This window comes from Triturus cristatus, chromosome 11 (genome assembly GCF_964204655.1).
Source record: "Triturus cristatus chromosome 11, aTriCri1.1, whole genome shotgun sequence".
Taxonomy (NCBI): domain Eukaryota; kingdom Metazoa; phylum Chordata; class Amphibia; order Caudata; family Salamandridae; genus Triturus; species Triturus cristatus.
The window spans coordinates 1,150,876,479-1,150,893,344 of record NC_140594.1 but is presented as its reverse complement, the minus strand read 5'-3'; the positions used below and the strand labels follow the sequence as shown (position 1 = coordinate 1,150,893,344).

Here is a 16,866-nt window from a genome sequence, read left to right as displayed (position 1 = left end):
GGGGCTGCGTTAGCCACAAACGTCCAGATGGCAGCTGTCTCAAGTGGAGCTCCGCTAATGGATCCCAGAGGGTATCCACCCAGTCTTAGGGCCGGAGGTCAGGGAGGCTGGGCCAAATCAGCCTCGTAGAGTGCCACTTTTGTTACAGAATGGGCCACATGGCTAACCGGTGCCATATAAAATATTTACCACAATCAGAATGGAATACTACCGGGACAGTCCCCGTAGAGCATCCACCCCCAAAACCAAGCTCAGGGCTACCTCTGCAACAGACAGGGAGCTCGGTGCAGCAGGTACCAGGCTCACAGCCATGGCAAGGAGTGGTAATTGTCTATGTCAATGTCAACGTTTGCCATTACCTGTGCCCACATAACAATGTCAATACCCATAAATGCAATGTCAGTGTATGCCATAATCTCTGCCCACACAGCATTGTTTATACTGGCAGTAGCAATGTAAATGTATGGTATAATCCAGGCACGCATAACAATATTAGTAAAGACAATGTTGATGTATCAACTGTACGCACAATGTTGAGAATGTCGGTAAAAATTATATCAATGACTGCCATATTATTCTCAGAAGTTCTAATGAACTTGTATCATTGCTGTCGGATTCACCCAAGTTGACCTCCGCATCAATACCCCCGAATCACAAATACATGGTCAGACAGGTCCAGTGACCCCAATCCAAGCCTGTCGAGTGACAGTTCACAAGTGGGGTCTCACTTAGCCCAAAGACAAACGAGCACCCAAGGAAAAACCCTGCTTGATCCCACAGATAGATATTTACACCACAAACAAATCTGAGGAAATTGGCCCTAATAAAAAATGCTTGGCCAAAGGCGCACGTTCCCCAAAAATACCACAAAGCTAGATACCACACATAGATAGAAACACTTAGCCAATCAGGACACAACATGCACACCTCACGCACTCCCCACACCAGACATCTGGACACATACACAGTGGCCCACGCTAGCTCTCCCTGAGGTCAAGAACCCTCTGTGTCCTTATCAGATGCTCAAACTTGTTAATTTATGACTGAAATGCTTTTGCAAGAATGCACGATGAGAGACTTTCTTCAGACGCATTCTGTTAAGACTCTCCCTACCGCTACGCTTAATTATACCAACTTGTTCCTGTTTTGCCAAACCGCTCTTGCCTTTTTATTTCTTGAAATTAAATTCATATCCGAGCAACACCGGTGTGCCCACAATCAATAACTATAGGAGGGTTGAAATACCGGTCAGAAATCCACTGGACAAAAATTCACTCCTTAATTGTAAAATAGCTACCATTAAGCATTTTTAATTTTCAGCTTCAGGCATTATTCATGTCTCTGTGATCTACTTTGTGACCTAATTTCCACATTTAAGTTGTCTTCCTTATGGATACTCCAAACAGTTCTTCTCACATTCACCAACTGATTGTCAGCTTTACAGTCCTCTCCAGACAACACTATGTCAATTTGTTTTAACCTAGCCTCAGCCATGTCCAATTTGTTTTTTATTTCTTTGCTTTTAATATGTATAGAATGCATCCGGATGGGAATCACTGGCTGCAGAAAATGAGGCACCACTTTCTCTTTTTCTTAGCTGTCTCTATTAATTTCTCCTCTGAGCTAGGATTAAATATAATAATCTGTTCTTCACATTTAAGTTCCTATTATTTGTCTGCGAATATCTTCCATTGCAATCCTAACTAACATTTAAGATGGGCTAAATTCCATTTGTTCTGATTTATCAACACTGATGACAGCACATTCACTATCATGAATGTCCAAAGTATGTGCACAACTTCCTCAGGAAATAGGATCCTTACTTATGCGGATCTCTTTCAGGAAAGCCATTAGGAACTTGCTATTCAAATGACCTTTTTCCGGAACTCAGTTCCACTGCTCTGCCCTCCTACCTTGCTGGTCCCACCTGTCTGTCTCTTCCCTTCTTTACATCTTGGTCCATGTTCTTCTCCGCTACACCCAGAGGTGTTCTGGGTCTTCCTGTGTGCATCAGAAGCACTCAAAATATAGTAAATATATGCAAATTATGCCATTGATCTTACTCTTGCTACATGATTAATGATCTGGACTATTAGTGAAGTGTGTGTGTTTGAGTTGGAAGAGGCGAGCTGGATGCATCATGTAACATCTGTTGGACCAAAGTTTAGCGTACATGATCAACCCTGTATTGAACAGGTGACCAGACGGCCATTGCTAGACATGTAACAGAGAGAGATGTTAGGGTTGTCAGATCCTGAAAATGATGAAAGATGAAATGATGCATTATGTTTTCTTTGTTTTTGTCAAGATGCCGCATACCTTGATAAGGTTCTTCTGGGCGTAACGGAACAAAATGAAAGCAGAGCCTCATTTGATGGTGGTATATCCGTGACAGTCTCAGCGAGACTGGGAGCCTTGACCTTTGTCACAAGCTTTGACAATTCCTATCAAAACAGAACTGAAGGTCTTCTGGGTAAGCGGGCACAAGTCATGGGCTGGCTGGCATGCCTGGTATTCTGTCTCACTAATGATCTAACAAGAACCTGTTTTTATAAAGAACACCATTGTTTGGGTAGCTTTTCCATCCAGTAGCACTGCTTGTTTTCATGAGCAAAAATGACTGCAATTTTTTTGATTAAGCCAGAGCCTTAATTGATTCAAGGTCAGTACTATATTAAATGTGGCATTTACCTACTGCCATTGCTGATTTAAACCTCCAATTTGCTGTTTGCAAATGAATAAACAAAGTTAATTATGGAAGGATGCAATGCATGACTAAAACAGAATTCAGTGACTCATTTAGAGTTGAGCAGTATCAGTGCAGGTCCCAACTGTTGGGAAAGGCGCCCTACACCCAGTTCTCAATTCCCTGACATTATTGAGGGGTTGTGGTAGCTCTTTGTTTCTGCCTTTGGAGTCTCTGTCTTCCCTGGTTCCAGAAACACCTTACCAGCAGGCCAGGCAATGCACAACCACCGTTTACGTGCTGCAGGAATCTATGTTGCAATTAAGGTGGTGCCTCCAACACTATACTTTCTCGTCACAGGCTTCTGTATGTGACTCGATTGGTCCTAATCCTTTCTCTTATAACAGCTGCTTATGCTGGGTAATCTGCACACAGTTGTCTATTGTGAACAACTTCTTTTTATCCAACCAAGGGCCTTTCACACTTCCCTCCAGTGTCAGAGCCTGATAAGTGCACTACTCTTACCCTAAGGTGCATGTTTTCTAGTCAGGGGTGCTGTCAGTGTTCTGATGAGAAGGCTTCAGTCAGCCAGAGAGGTGCACCCCCTATCAATTTGCTTAGATGGTGGTGATCGTTATACCTGCAATTAACTGAGTGACACATCAAGGAGGCCTATCTTCCCTCGTCACAAAGGCCTGACTTAGAGTCTGGAGGACAGGTTGCTCCATCATAAACATGATGGATAGCTGCTCTTCCTTTTTAGAAAGTACCATAGGGTATAATGCACTTGTAATAAGGCAGATAGGATATCCACACATTTGTGATGGAGTGATCGGACAATCAAACTCTAAATCAGGCCCACAGTTCCTGTCATAATATTACATCATATTGAACAGCTCTGTAGAAATGCAACATCACAAACCTTGGACACATTTAACCATGGACCATGCTACAAAAAATTGGTGAAAAATTGTGCAAAAATGTTTGAGATTTTAAAAAGAATAAATAATCTTCTATGGGTGACTTACACTCTGTGTCTTCCATCATTTTCCAGGTGTCTTCAACGGTGATCGCACAGATGACCTAATGGCGGCCAATGGAACGAGGTTACAATTTGATGGCACAAAGCTGCCCAATGAGTCTTTGATCTTTGAAATGGGAATGACATGTAAGGAAACTCTGTATTTCACATTTGTGAATGATAGTGCCTAAAAGGACACTGTTTGTTGTAACACTTCCTGGCTCTGGATAAACCAACTTTCACCATATTAGTATGTTATTTAGAACCTTCTCTGAACACGTCCCTTTTTGAAGACAGTCTGAAAATTGCTTCATCCCTTATCAAGAATATTGGAAACAAATGTCTTCTAGTGTGCATTTGCAAAATGATGTGGTCTCACTTAAATATTATCAGAATTTCCATCTTAACACTATTTCATGAACAGTTAAAACAGGGCAAGCAGTTAACAAAAAAGCAGCGGGCAATATATGCTTATAAAATGGTGCCTTAAAATAATATTTATAACTTTGTATGAAAGGAGGAATGATGCAGGTCTTTGTTTTGTGGTTTAGAAAATCCTCACATGTCCAATTCTCTTTTTAAAAGGTGTGCTCATGTTCATAATAAGTGGAATTTAATTTGATGACATTTTTAACTTTTATCCAGTATTGGGGTATCTTTCATAGATTCACATGCCTGAATCATTCCCCGTCGCCGAGGCGGGAGTCCCCGGTAAATAAAAAAGTAGTGCCAAAATGCTAGTAGTAGTAGTAGGCCCAAAGAAAAGGCCAAAAGCCTGTATCTTAGCAGCCTATCTACCTCATTATGCAAAAAGAACCAAGAATTTGCTAACAACCAATCAGACACCAGCACCCTTCTAGAACCCTCTCAGCAGAGCCAGTTCTCCTCAGATTTTCACCGCACGTCGTGTGGAAGGGAGTCTCCCTTAGTGCCTCTCAGTTTTCTTTCAACTTGCTTCAGCATGTCAGACAAGAAGGCCTTGTTTAAGTCCTGCAGGACCTGCACCAAGAAGAGAGTCCATGTTGATGATCAACATGTAGACTGCATCTACTGCCTCTACCCTAAACATGAGGCAAAAGATTGCAAGATTTGCCGCACCTTCCCTATAAAATTTCTCAGGGATAGGGAGGCGAGAGTGCTTTTGTGGCTTAAATCCTCTTCGGCTGAGGAGGATGACAAAGCCTCTACTTCTAGCAAGAGAGCTAGATCGCAGGACACTCTCCTCAGGATTCTACAGTCAAGCAAACTGTGAGTAAAAGCCTTTCAAAATCTTTGGCTTACTCTCAATCTTCAGTTTCTGTCACCTCGTCTGCTTCTTCATTGACGCAAACCTTCACGACGACGGCGCTTACCTCTCCTATTATGTCTACGAAGATTACTATCCTCTCAAAGAAGCCCGCCGTCGAGGTGTCGAGGAAGTCAGCAGTACCGCCGTCGATGATTCCGCCATTAAAAAGCCTGTCGACGTCGAGCTCGTCGACGAAGAGTTCGTCGACGAAGATTCCATCGTCGACGAAGATTCCATCGTCGACGTCGAGCCCATCGACGAAGAGCTCGTCGACGAAGAGCTCGTCGACGAAGATTCCATCGACGAAGACCCCGTCGACGTCGAGCCCGTCGACGAAGAGCTCGTCGACGAAGATTCCATCGACGTCGAGCCCGTCGACGACGGCTCCGTCGACGTCTAGCCCGTCGACGACTGCTTCGTCAACGTTGAGCCAGCCGACGACGATGGCACCGTCTACGATCCCGTCGACGATCCCGTCGACAATCCCGTCTACCACAGCCCCGTCGACGACGACCTCGTCGACGATGATCTCTACTCCAGTTTCCACCAGGACTTTTCAACTAAAGTATTTTCAAAGGCAGGACATTTCACCGCTTACTCCCTCGCATCTCCTGGAAACTTATGTGCAGTGTGACGATAATGATTATGTGGACGACGAGGACGAAGGACCCTTTGGGATTGCTCGCCATCCTTCGGAACTGCACATCAAATGTCAGGAGGACGATGATGATGAGGAAGATGACAATTATCAAGGGCATTACTATCAGGAAGACATAGTCGTTCCGCATCATAGACCCTGCTACACACAACCTCGTAGGAACGAGATGTCACATCTGCCTCCTACTTTGATACAAGACCTACAAGCCATGCTTGCAGATTATAAGCAGCGTTTTCCACCGCAGCCAAATGTTCCACAGGTTCCACAGACTGCGCCGCAGCCGGACCCATTGCCTCTGCCAGAGGGTCCAGCCCCAATGCCTCAACTGCCTGATCCTCCACAGGACCCGCATCAAGATACAACCTCGGAGGAGGAATACGAAGAGGGCGAGTTGCCAGACCCAGCAGACCCTTGGGATTCATATATAATCCCTATGCCTTCGCCACCTACCCCTCTACCATCTGATTCGCCTCCAGAAGATATAGGGGGGTTCCATAACCTTATGCAGCGAGCTGCGACCAGGTTCAACTTGCCGGTCACCATTGAGCAGTCTGACTGTTTTCTGCATGACTTTAAAGAAGAGTCAAGAAAGGTTACGAGAGCTATCCCTATCATTGACTATATTTGGAAAGAAGGGGTTAAAATCATGAAAAACCCAGCATCAGTACCAGCGGTGCTTCCACGGATTGACAAAAAATACCGTGCTCCAGCCGACAGTCCCTCTTGTCTCATTGGCCAACCGCGTCCAGACTCGGTTATATCTCAGGCAGCCCAACAAAAGTCTAAGAATCCGGCAGCACCGGTCACTACACCACCGGATAGGGAAGGACGCCGACTGGATCTAATTGGGAAAAAATTTTCAACTATAGCAGCTGCTTCCATCAGAGCAGCCAACTCCCTAGCGATAATAGGGTGTTATGACCGCCAGATGTGGTCAGAAATGGCAAGCATTATCGACCTCATCCCAGAGGATAACAGGCAAGATGCTCGAAAGATTTTGTTGGAGTGTGAGCGTGCAGCCTCAGAGACTATCGACTGCGCACTGGATATTGCGAATACTAACTTTCGCCAGTTGGCTGGGGCTGCGGTTCTTAGGCGCCAGGGTTGGCTGAAAGCTACCACGTTCAGACCAGAAGTCCAGACAAAAATATTGGACATGGCCTATGATGGCGAATCATTGTTTGGAAAACACATAGATGACGCACTCCAAGCAATTAAAATGGATACTGATACTGCAAGATCGTTGGGCTCCTTGCAATACAAAAGAGGTACCTTCAGAGGAGCAAGGGGCCGTGGATTTTCTTCCAGAGGAAGTTATCATACCCAACAAAATAGGTACCAGCCTCAGTATCGGCAATCATATCAGTCTTCCTACAGACAGACTAATACATCTGGTTTCTCTCGTCAAGGCGGACAAAAAAGATCGCAGAATCAGGGAAGAGACACCTCACGGAAGCAATGATTTCTGCAGGGCGCCTTCCACTCCTTTTCCCCTCCCTGTGGGTGCGAAAATTTCAACTATTGCGACCAAGTGGCAAGAAATTACGTCGGACCAGTGGGTTCTGGACCTGGTTCACAACGGTCATTCCTTAGAGTTTGTCACCAAACCACCCAACAAACCACCCAAGGGACCCCCTCCCCCTCGTCTTCACTTACTATTCAAAGAAGCTTTAACGATGCTCCTCAAGAACGCAATCGAGAAGGTTCCTGCGCTTCAAAAGGGGACAGGTTTCTATTCCCGCTTTTTTCTCATCAAGAAGAAATCAGGGGAGTGGCGCCCAATCTTAGACCTTCGCAATCTGAACAGATTCCTCAAGAAGCAGGGATTTCGCATGGTCACTCTGGCGGAAATTCTAGGTTGCCTCAACGAGGGAGATTTTCTAGCTTCCTTAGATATGGAAGACGCTTACTTTCACATCCCAATACATCCGAAGCATCGCAAGTATCTTCGCTTCACAGTGGCTGGCGCCCATTACCAGTTCAAGGTGCTCCCGTTTGGGTTAAAATCTGCCCCAAGGATCTTTACGAAGTGCCTAGCTCCAGTGGCAGCAGTGTTGCGCTCCCAAGGAATCCAAGTCTTTCCGTATTTAGACGACTGGTTAATAAAGGGTCCTTCGGAAAGATCAGTCAAGACTGCCGTGACAACATCTCTTCGTCTGTTCCATTCTCTCTGGCTTACGATCATCAGGAGCAAATCTCAATTACAACCAAGGCAGATCCTTCCTTTTCTGGGCGCGCTGTTAGATACCGTCCGCTGCAAGGCATTCTTGTCTCACGAACGGCAGGATCGTCTTCAAAACTTAGCAATCCGAATTTCCAAAAGAAAGTCAGTTTCTGTCCGGATGTTCGCGTCGCTCCTAGGGATGTGCTCCTCTGCAATACACCTCGTTCCTCTGACGCGGCTCCGCATGCGACCCTTGCAGGAGGAGTTACACCTTCAGTGGCAGCAGGTGATGGGCTCCTTCGACGACATCATCAGAGTCACTTCAGGCTTGAAGAGCGCTCTACGTTGGTGGTCCCATATTCCCAACTTATCAGAAGGGCTTACTTTCATTCAGAAGATTCCAGACTTTGTCCTCACTACCGATGCTTCCATGGAAGGATGGGGAGGTCATCTCCAAGATTTACAGATACAGGGGAAGTGGTCCCCAGAGTACAAAAACAAACACATCAACAGTCTGGAATTGCGAGCAATTTTCCTGTCTCTGCAGGCTTTCCTTCCAAGGATTGCAGGTTCTTCGGTTCTGATTCGAACCGACAATACCACCAGCATGTTCTACGTGAACAAACAAGTGTGGAAATATGGATTTTCCTGGTCAGTTATGTCCCCTATCTTGGACCCCAACGGTTCTATGTGCATGTCGCAAGTACATGTATGTTCCCTCCAGTTCCAGTATTGATGACGCAAACACATGCGTGTCCACCGTCAACATGTCCTCTGCCAGATCCGCCATGAATAGGCCGGATATTCCACTCTTAAATATGAAAGGCCACCGGCTTTATATGGTTCACTTATGCCACTTTTCAGTCCAGGCAAGTAGGCCCTGATTCTGTCATCAAACTCTTCTTGCCTTCTGCCTCTAAAAGCTCCAGCCCGAGCCTGCATCTGTGACCATGAACTTTGTCTCATTCTCTGCGCTGCTCACGAAGCCTGACATCAGCTTACTCTCTGCCAAGAACTGTATTTCACCTTCGAATTATCTGCTTCCCCCTCAGCCGATGCATTCCTGCCTAGTAGTTTAAGTAAACATTCTTCCAGTTACCAAGCAAAAAGACCCATCTTCTCTGTCCTCATGCAAGTAATTCATAGCCTTGTTACCATGGAATATTCCTACCCCCTCGCATTCAGTGTAGACACTTAGACGCTTGTACACGCACAGTCAGTATAGAATAGATTCTGTCCGAGAGTCCTCCTTTTTGGATAACATAGTTCTTTAAACATAGGATGTTAGATATGATTTGGGATTAGGTTGACTTGACCTCCCAGACTTCTCGTCTCCACATATAGAGCTAAATGTCAAGTCCCCGTCACCCCCTAATTACACGTCATACTGCTGCGCGCGCATCCATGCCAAGTATTATCTTATAGATCCACCTATACATGACATCACAACCAATCATGTTCCTTTTTACTCATTATTACACCCATTTTCGGTTACGCAAACCAAACGTCAATGTCCTTATCAATTGTTACGCCTACTGTATTCACTTCATTATAATGTATGTATTATAAAAGTTACTGCTTGTCAATAAAGTATGTACTTCACTTCCTGAACCCCCGTGGTGATGGAACTTGAGGCATCCGATTATAATCGCTTATTGGAATAAAGCCCATTCCGAAACTCTAATATCACGGATTCTGCCTCTCATTTTACTGAGCTATTTTATAATGTTTCTGTACCAAATTCAGTCCCGGTAAAGGAGAAATATTTACCACATGATGGCGCCCGAACAGGGACACTTTCTCATCTCACGCGCCGGCGGTGCGTTGCAGGCCCGGTCTCCTGCCACAGCTGGACGGACAATAACGCGTACCAGCAGGATTTCTTGTATCTCCCTCCGGTCAAGCGGGGGCGACTGAGACTGCGATCAACACCCAGACGAGGCGGTGAGAAGTGCGAAGTATCCCGACCAGAGCCTAGTTGAGAGAGCAAGATCCGAGGTATATAGAGACCCACCAGTCCGAAGTCAAGCCCAGTGTCCGACGAGTCGAGTCGAGTCGAGTCCGGTCCGGTTCAAGTTCAAGTTACTGAGGCCTTCCGTTTCCGAAGCTACCCGGTGAGTACCATTGCTGGGGAGGCATTTCTGACGTGCACATAGGTTGTGCCGGTCAAGACGGGTTTGGGTACACAAATCCGGTCTGCACTGTTTTAGCAGTGTATCTGTACTGTTTAGCAGTATATCAAGTATTCCGAAGTATTCCGAAGTGTCTAGTTATTGTCTAGTTATTGTCGAGAATTAAGCTTGGTGATTAGTTATGCAGACGATCATCATTGTTGTTTCAGTTAATGGTTTAATGTTAAATGTTTAAAGTGTTTAAGTATGTTCTGAATATCGTGGTATGAATGACTGTTCATTATCGTGTTTATTGTATTAAGTCTGTTCAAATTCAAGTATCAGGTCAAAATCAAGTATAAGGTCAGTTCTCAATATGCCGCTCTTTTCGAAATTAAGACAGATCACTACCAGAAAAGGGGTTCTCGAAGAAGCCGTCCCTATTCCTCCTAGGGACACTCCAGGGCACTTTATGTATCACAAACATGGCTTAGACGCTATATTATTTCTTGATTTATGGGTAGACTATACCAAGGGATTACCAGAAAGTCAAAGGTGGCCCACAGCGGGGACCTGGGATGCAGAGTGCATCATGAAAGTCGAGGAAGAGTTATGGAAAAGAAAAGTCAGACAGTCACAGAAAGACGCCGTTGAATTATGGCGTAAAGAATCACATAGACGAACAGAAAAAGCACGTAGACAGGAGGAGAAGAGTAAAGAGAATTCCAATAAAGTTCGAGAGAATCTATTAATTGAGGAAGGTATCCGAGTAAAATCAGAACAAGTAGACAGACAAAGAAATGCCCTTATGAATGGTATGTATCCTCTCCTGGCCGAAGGATTACCTAAGGCTACTCCAGAGACACCAAAAGACTTGCCAACCCCATTGTTCCCAATAAAGGTACATCCTAAGGGGCATCCTAGAACCGCAGAAGATGTTTTTCTTTCCTCATATTTAGATGACGCAGCTCCCGAGTATGCTAACTCTGCCCTACATAGACCGCATACCAGGGAGGTTCAACGCCAAGATCCAGTACCCGTATCCCTGCAGCAACAAATCGAGTCACAAGTTCCGGCAAGCACATCTGTTTCTGTATCCGCTCCTACAGCTACTTCTATGGCTGTGTCCACACCTGTAGTTGCTGTGTCACGTTCGACGAATCCTTTTACACCCGACGCCCCAGATGGGGCCGCGGGAGGAGCTACCAATGTCTTTTCTACGCCACCCAGAATAAATAAACTTACTTTTCAAGAGTCAGCGCATTCACGTACACCCAAACTCCTTAGTACCCGTACGCTTAAGGAACTTCTTATAGACTGTAGATATGACCCGGTGCCTGGAAAGGAGGACGAAATGACCCTAGCATCATTGCGTATCAGACGAGCCGCAGTGTATTTAGCGAAGTTACCAGGAATGACTGCGCATCTAGATAATATATATCATTTTGTCCAAACAGGGCGAGATCCAGAATGTATTTACAGAGCTATGGAATACCAGAAAGTAGAGATACAGGGGGAACTGTTACGTTTCCTCATAAACTGTGTGATCAGAAATCAAGACCGACCGGGGGTAGACCCGGAAGCCATGAAAATTCTTACAAGATGGAGCCAGAATATATCGGAAGGGAGACATGATAAACAAAACTGTATAATAGCCATGTGCCGAAAGATCCGTAAAGAAATAGAACGCCTACACGAAGAGCGATTAGAGGTAGACGAGTTCGAACAAAACGAGGAAGAAGGGTCAGGACTGCCCACAGGACAGTCGGACACCATAGCCTATGTAGGTAGAGGAAGATCTTGTAATAGGAGTAAGACTAGATATCACACTGACTCAATACATCCGATATGTCCAGATAATAACAGAAATTTTCAAATACCTATAATTAACATAAGGTCCAACGAGCATTCGTTCCAAACCGCCGACAAACTACTACAAGAACGAAGGGGTTATCATTTCCTCGATTCTATGGATGAACAAGATTTAGCCAGGGCAGCTGTCCATTGGGTGGACAGTCCCGGAAAATATAGTGATGATACAGTAGTACGCACATTTTTGAATCTTACGCCAGATGAACAAAGGTTAGCTGGGATTTATATGATTCAACACCTCATTATACTATATCGGAGTCAGCATTCGGACCCTGGTCCCTTGCCTGACATACTGACTGAATTACTTATGAATAAATGGAGAGGTCCAGGTACTGAATTAATTAAAGAAATTCTAGAATCAAGAAAGCAGTATATTCTTTTTGTATGTTCAGAACATGTTCCATTGTCTGTCAAGGAAAGAACTACGTATCACATAGATAGACAGAATCCCTTACGAGAAGTGCACCCAATAAAGGGTGAGGACAACGAGTTTAAACGCGTATTTGTATATACGCCTATATCGAAAATAGAATTGTTAGAAATGAAGAAAGTAGTACCCAGTCATGACAAGGACCCAGCGGGGTTTCACCGAGAAATTAAAGACATGTTACTCATGGGAGAATATACCTACCCCGACATTATGACAATATTAAAGGTGTTGATGCCTGCTGGCATTTATGAGAAACTCAAGGAAAAAGAGTGGGAGGTAGGTGATCAAAAGATAGAATGGTCAGCATTAGAAGCAGAAGAAAGGGCCCGAGGTCCAGGTTCGGGGCTTGGGGACAAAACTAAGGCATTACCAGGACTACTAGTACAGGTACTGCCACGTTTATTAACTACGAAAAAGGAAGATTGGGGTACAATTTCAGCCTGTAAACAGAAGCAAGACGAAGACACTAGTGATTACTATGCCCGTTTTGAAAAATGTTTTGGTATAAATAGTGGCATAAAAGCAAGTAGCGAATCATACCCACATCTGTTTGTAACAAAATTAGTAGAAAATGCTCTGCCCCCAGTAAAGAATAGAGTATTAAAATTCGAGAGTACCTGGCAAGGTAACACTCCAACACAAATGTTACAAATGTTACAGTACCACCACAATAGAATTAAAGAGGAACAAGAACATGAACACAGACGCATGAAAGACACGAAAATGAAAATGCTAGTTTCCCAGACAGTTCCAGCTGAAGGACATAAAAAGGGTATGACACATTCCGATTCAGCAGGACCTGTAAAGGGGACATGCAATTATTGTAAAAAGCCAGGCCATTACGTACACGATTGTCCAGTTTTAAAACATAATATCGCCATAGGTAAAACACAAGAAAGATCACGGCCACTAAGACAAGATCAGAATGAACAAGGAGCTATGCAGCATGCCCAGGCCATGCCAGCCTCACAACAGCCAATACAGTTTGTGCCAGCTGCACCACCGTTGCCTGCTGCTGCCACACAGACGACAACACGACAAATGTATCAGACCGCACAGTATGAATATCCCGAGTATCAGCGTTACGCATGAACAAGCCTAGAGAGGGAAGTTGACTTACCCCTTATCGAGATTCCTGTAGATCAAGAAGGACCTTATGTACATAGTAAATTATTAGGTCAAGATAGAAAATTTTTACTCGATACAGGGGCAAGTCGAACAACTATAAAACGTAGTGAAGTTCCAGGGGCACCCCTCTCAGGCTCACAGAATATTTCCCTTGGTTTTTCAGGAAAACCTATTGTTAATGAAGTGTCACAGCCTTTGCCACTTACGATAGGACCTCTGACCCGAACTACAGATTTACTGCTTACTAAATCATGTCCAGAAAACTTGTTAGGAATAAAAACGTTGAAAGCCCTAGGAGCCATAATATGTTGTTCTCCGGAAGGAGTAAGGTTGTTTTTACGTGATTTTAAAGGTCACTATGTATCTAGAGACATGGATCCCCGACTGCAGACTTTACCTACACACCTATGGGCACAAGGCCCTACTGATGTTGGTTGCATGAATATTACACCATATCGAGTCACACTAAAGGCAGGAGTGGTGCTACCACGAATGCGACAATACAAGTTACCACCAGATGCTGTAGTGGCTTTACTACAAATCATTGACGAGCTCATTGCCCAAGGAGTAGTTGTGGAAACAGACTCCAATATATGTAATTCACCGATAATACCGATTCTTAAACGAACAGATCCTACAGCGCCGCCAGTATATCGATTGGTTATTGATCTGCGCGAATTAAACAAATGCATTGTGCCACAATTCCCTGTGGTCCCAGATATCTCGTCATTACTGACAGCCATTGATTCCGAAGCGACATTCTTTACTGTAATTGATCTCAAAAACGCCTTTTTCAGCGTCCCAATAGATCAGGAAAGCCAATATTTGTTCGGATTTAGTTTAAATGGGCGTAGCTTTAAATTCACACGCGCACCTCAAGGATTTACAGAAAGCCCCAGCATCTATAGCCAAGCACTGAAACGAGAACTTGACAGTATCCACATGCCAGTCAACACTGCTTTGCTTCAATATGTCGATGATCTGCTGATTACCGCAAGAAGCGAACCTGAATGTGAGAAAGCATCACTGACAGTTTTACAATTTCTGGCCGAAAAAGGGCACAAGGTGTCCCCTTCTAAGCTGCAATTCTGTGTCCAGCAAGTTGTTTATCTTGGACACTCGCTGGACAAGGAGGGAAGGCAGCTTACACCCGACCGTATTCAGTTAATAGCTAACATGCCAATACCCAAGACACAAAAGGAGGTACGGGCTTTCATAGGCCTCACTTCATATTGTAGGCAGTGGATCCCTCAGTATGCATTTCTAGCAAAACCACTCATTCAATTGACAACACAGGAGGCAGCCACATCGACTGTTCTCCCTTGGACTCAGGAACACACACAAGCTTTTGAAAGCCTAAAGAAAGCTTTATGTCAAGCACCCGTTTTAGCAACGCCATGTTACAAAAAACAGTTTACACTCTTTGTTACAGAACGCGAAGGTACTGCTTTGTCAGTACTCACACAGGATCAAGCAGGAGCACACAAACCATGTGCCTATTTCTCTAGTACATTAGATCCCGTAGCTCAGGCTCTGCCTGCGTGCCTGAAATCAGTAGCAGCGACAGCTTTAGCAATCAGACAAAGCGATGCCATAGTGTTAGGACATCCATTGACAGTTCAAGTACCCCACGCAGTAGAGGTTCTTGTAAATAGAACGCAAACACAACACTTGACTATAGCGCGACTTACAGGATATGAACTTACATTGTTTCAGCCACATATAGAAATAAGACGCTGTAACACATCATCAGAGTCACTTCAGGCTTGAAGAGCGCTCTACGTTGGTGGTCCCATATTCCCAACTTATCAGAAGGGCTTACTTTCATTCAGAAGATTCCAGACTTTGTCCTCACTACCGATGCTTCCATGGAAGGATGGGGAGGTCATCTCCAAGATTTACAGATACAGGGGAAGTGGTCCCCAGAGTACAAAAACAAACACATCAACAGTCTGGAATTGCGAGCAATTTTCCTGTCTCTGCAGGCTTTCCTTCCAAGGATTGCAGGTTCTTCGGTTCTGATTCGAACCGACAATACCACCAGCATGTTCTACGTGAACAAACAAGTGAGGAAATATGGATTTTCCTGGTCAGTTATGTCCCCTATCTTGGACCCCAACGGTTCTATGTGCATGTCGCAAGTACATGTATGTTCCCTCCAGTTCCAGTATTGATGACGCAAACACATGCGTGTCCACCGTCAACATGTCCTCTGCCAGATCCGCCATGAATAGGCCGGATATTCCACTCTTAAATATGAAAGGCCACCGGCTTTATATGGTTCACTTATGCCACTTTTCAGTCCAGGCAAGTAGGCCCTGATTCTGTCATCAAACTCTTCTTGCCTTCTGCCTCTAAAAGCTCCAGCCCGAGCCTGCATCTGTGACCATGAACTTTGTCTCATTCTCTGCGCTGCTCACGAAGCCTGACATCAGCTTACTCTCTGCCAAGAACTGTATTTCACCTTCGAATTATCTGCTTCCCCCTCAGCCGATGCATTCCTGCCTAGTAGTTTAAGTAAACATTCTTCCAGTTACCAAGCAAAAAGACCCATCTTCTCTGTCCTCATGCAAGTAATTCATAGCCTTGTTACCATGGAATATTCCTACCCCCTCGCATTCAGTGTAGACACTTAGACGCTTGTACACGCACAGTCAGTATAGAATAGATTCTGTCCGAGAGTCCTCCTTTTTGGATAACATAGTTCTTTAAACATAGGATGTTAGATATGATTTGGGATTAGGTTGACTTGACCTCCCAGACTTCTCGTCTCCACATATAGAGCTAAATGTCAAGTCCCCGTCACCCCCTAATTACACGTCATACTGCTGCGCGCGCATCCATGCCAAGTATTATCTTATAGATCCACCTATACATGACATCACAACCAATCATGTTCCTTTTTACTCATTATTACACCCATTTTCGGTTACGCAAACCAAACGTCAATGTCCTTATCAATTGTTACGCCTACTGTATTCACTTCATTATAATGTATGTATTATAAAAGTTACTGCTTGTCAATAAAGTATGTACTTCACTTCCTGAACCCCCGTGGTGATGGAACTTGAGGCATCCGATTATAATCGCTTATTGGAATAAAGCCCATTCCGAAACTCTAATATCACGGATTCTGCCTCTCATTTTACTGAGCTATTTTATAATGTTTCTGTACCAAATTCAGTCCCGGTAAAGGAGAAATATTTACCACACAAGGAGGAACAAGATCAGCAACTTTGTCCACGGAAGCTCAGGAGTTGTGGGAATGGGTCACACTCCACAACATAACCCTCAGAGCAGAACATGTCAGAGGTCTCTGCAATACATTAGCGTACACGCTCAGCAGATCCCAATCAGATTGCCACGAATGGGAGCTAGAGCAAGCTCAGGTGCTCAGAATATTCAGGGCTTGGGGAACACCATCGCTGGATTTGTTCGCCACGAAGGAGAACAAGAAATGCCGCTTCTATGCCAGCAGATACCCTCAACAGGGCTCAAGGGGGAATGC

At 44.7% G+C, this 16,866-nt stretch overlaps 1 protein-coding gene across 1 annotated transcript in view; it reads left to right on the top strand.

Annotated features, from left to right (window-relative positions):
* The window catches only part of LOC146788619 (uncharacterized), a 1,185,638-nt gene that overhangs the window by 316,700 nt on the left and 852,072 nt on the right, over nt 1–16,866 (top strand). The window contains exons 25-26 of the mRNA XM_085635786.1: nt 2,309–2,473; nt 3,741–3,854. Of these exons, the coding sequence (XP_085491912.1) occupies nt 2,309–2,473; nt 3,741–3,854 (279 nt within the window). The remainder of the gene's footprint in view (nt 1–2,308; nt 2,474–3,740; nt 3,855–16,866) is intronic.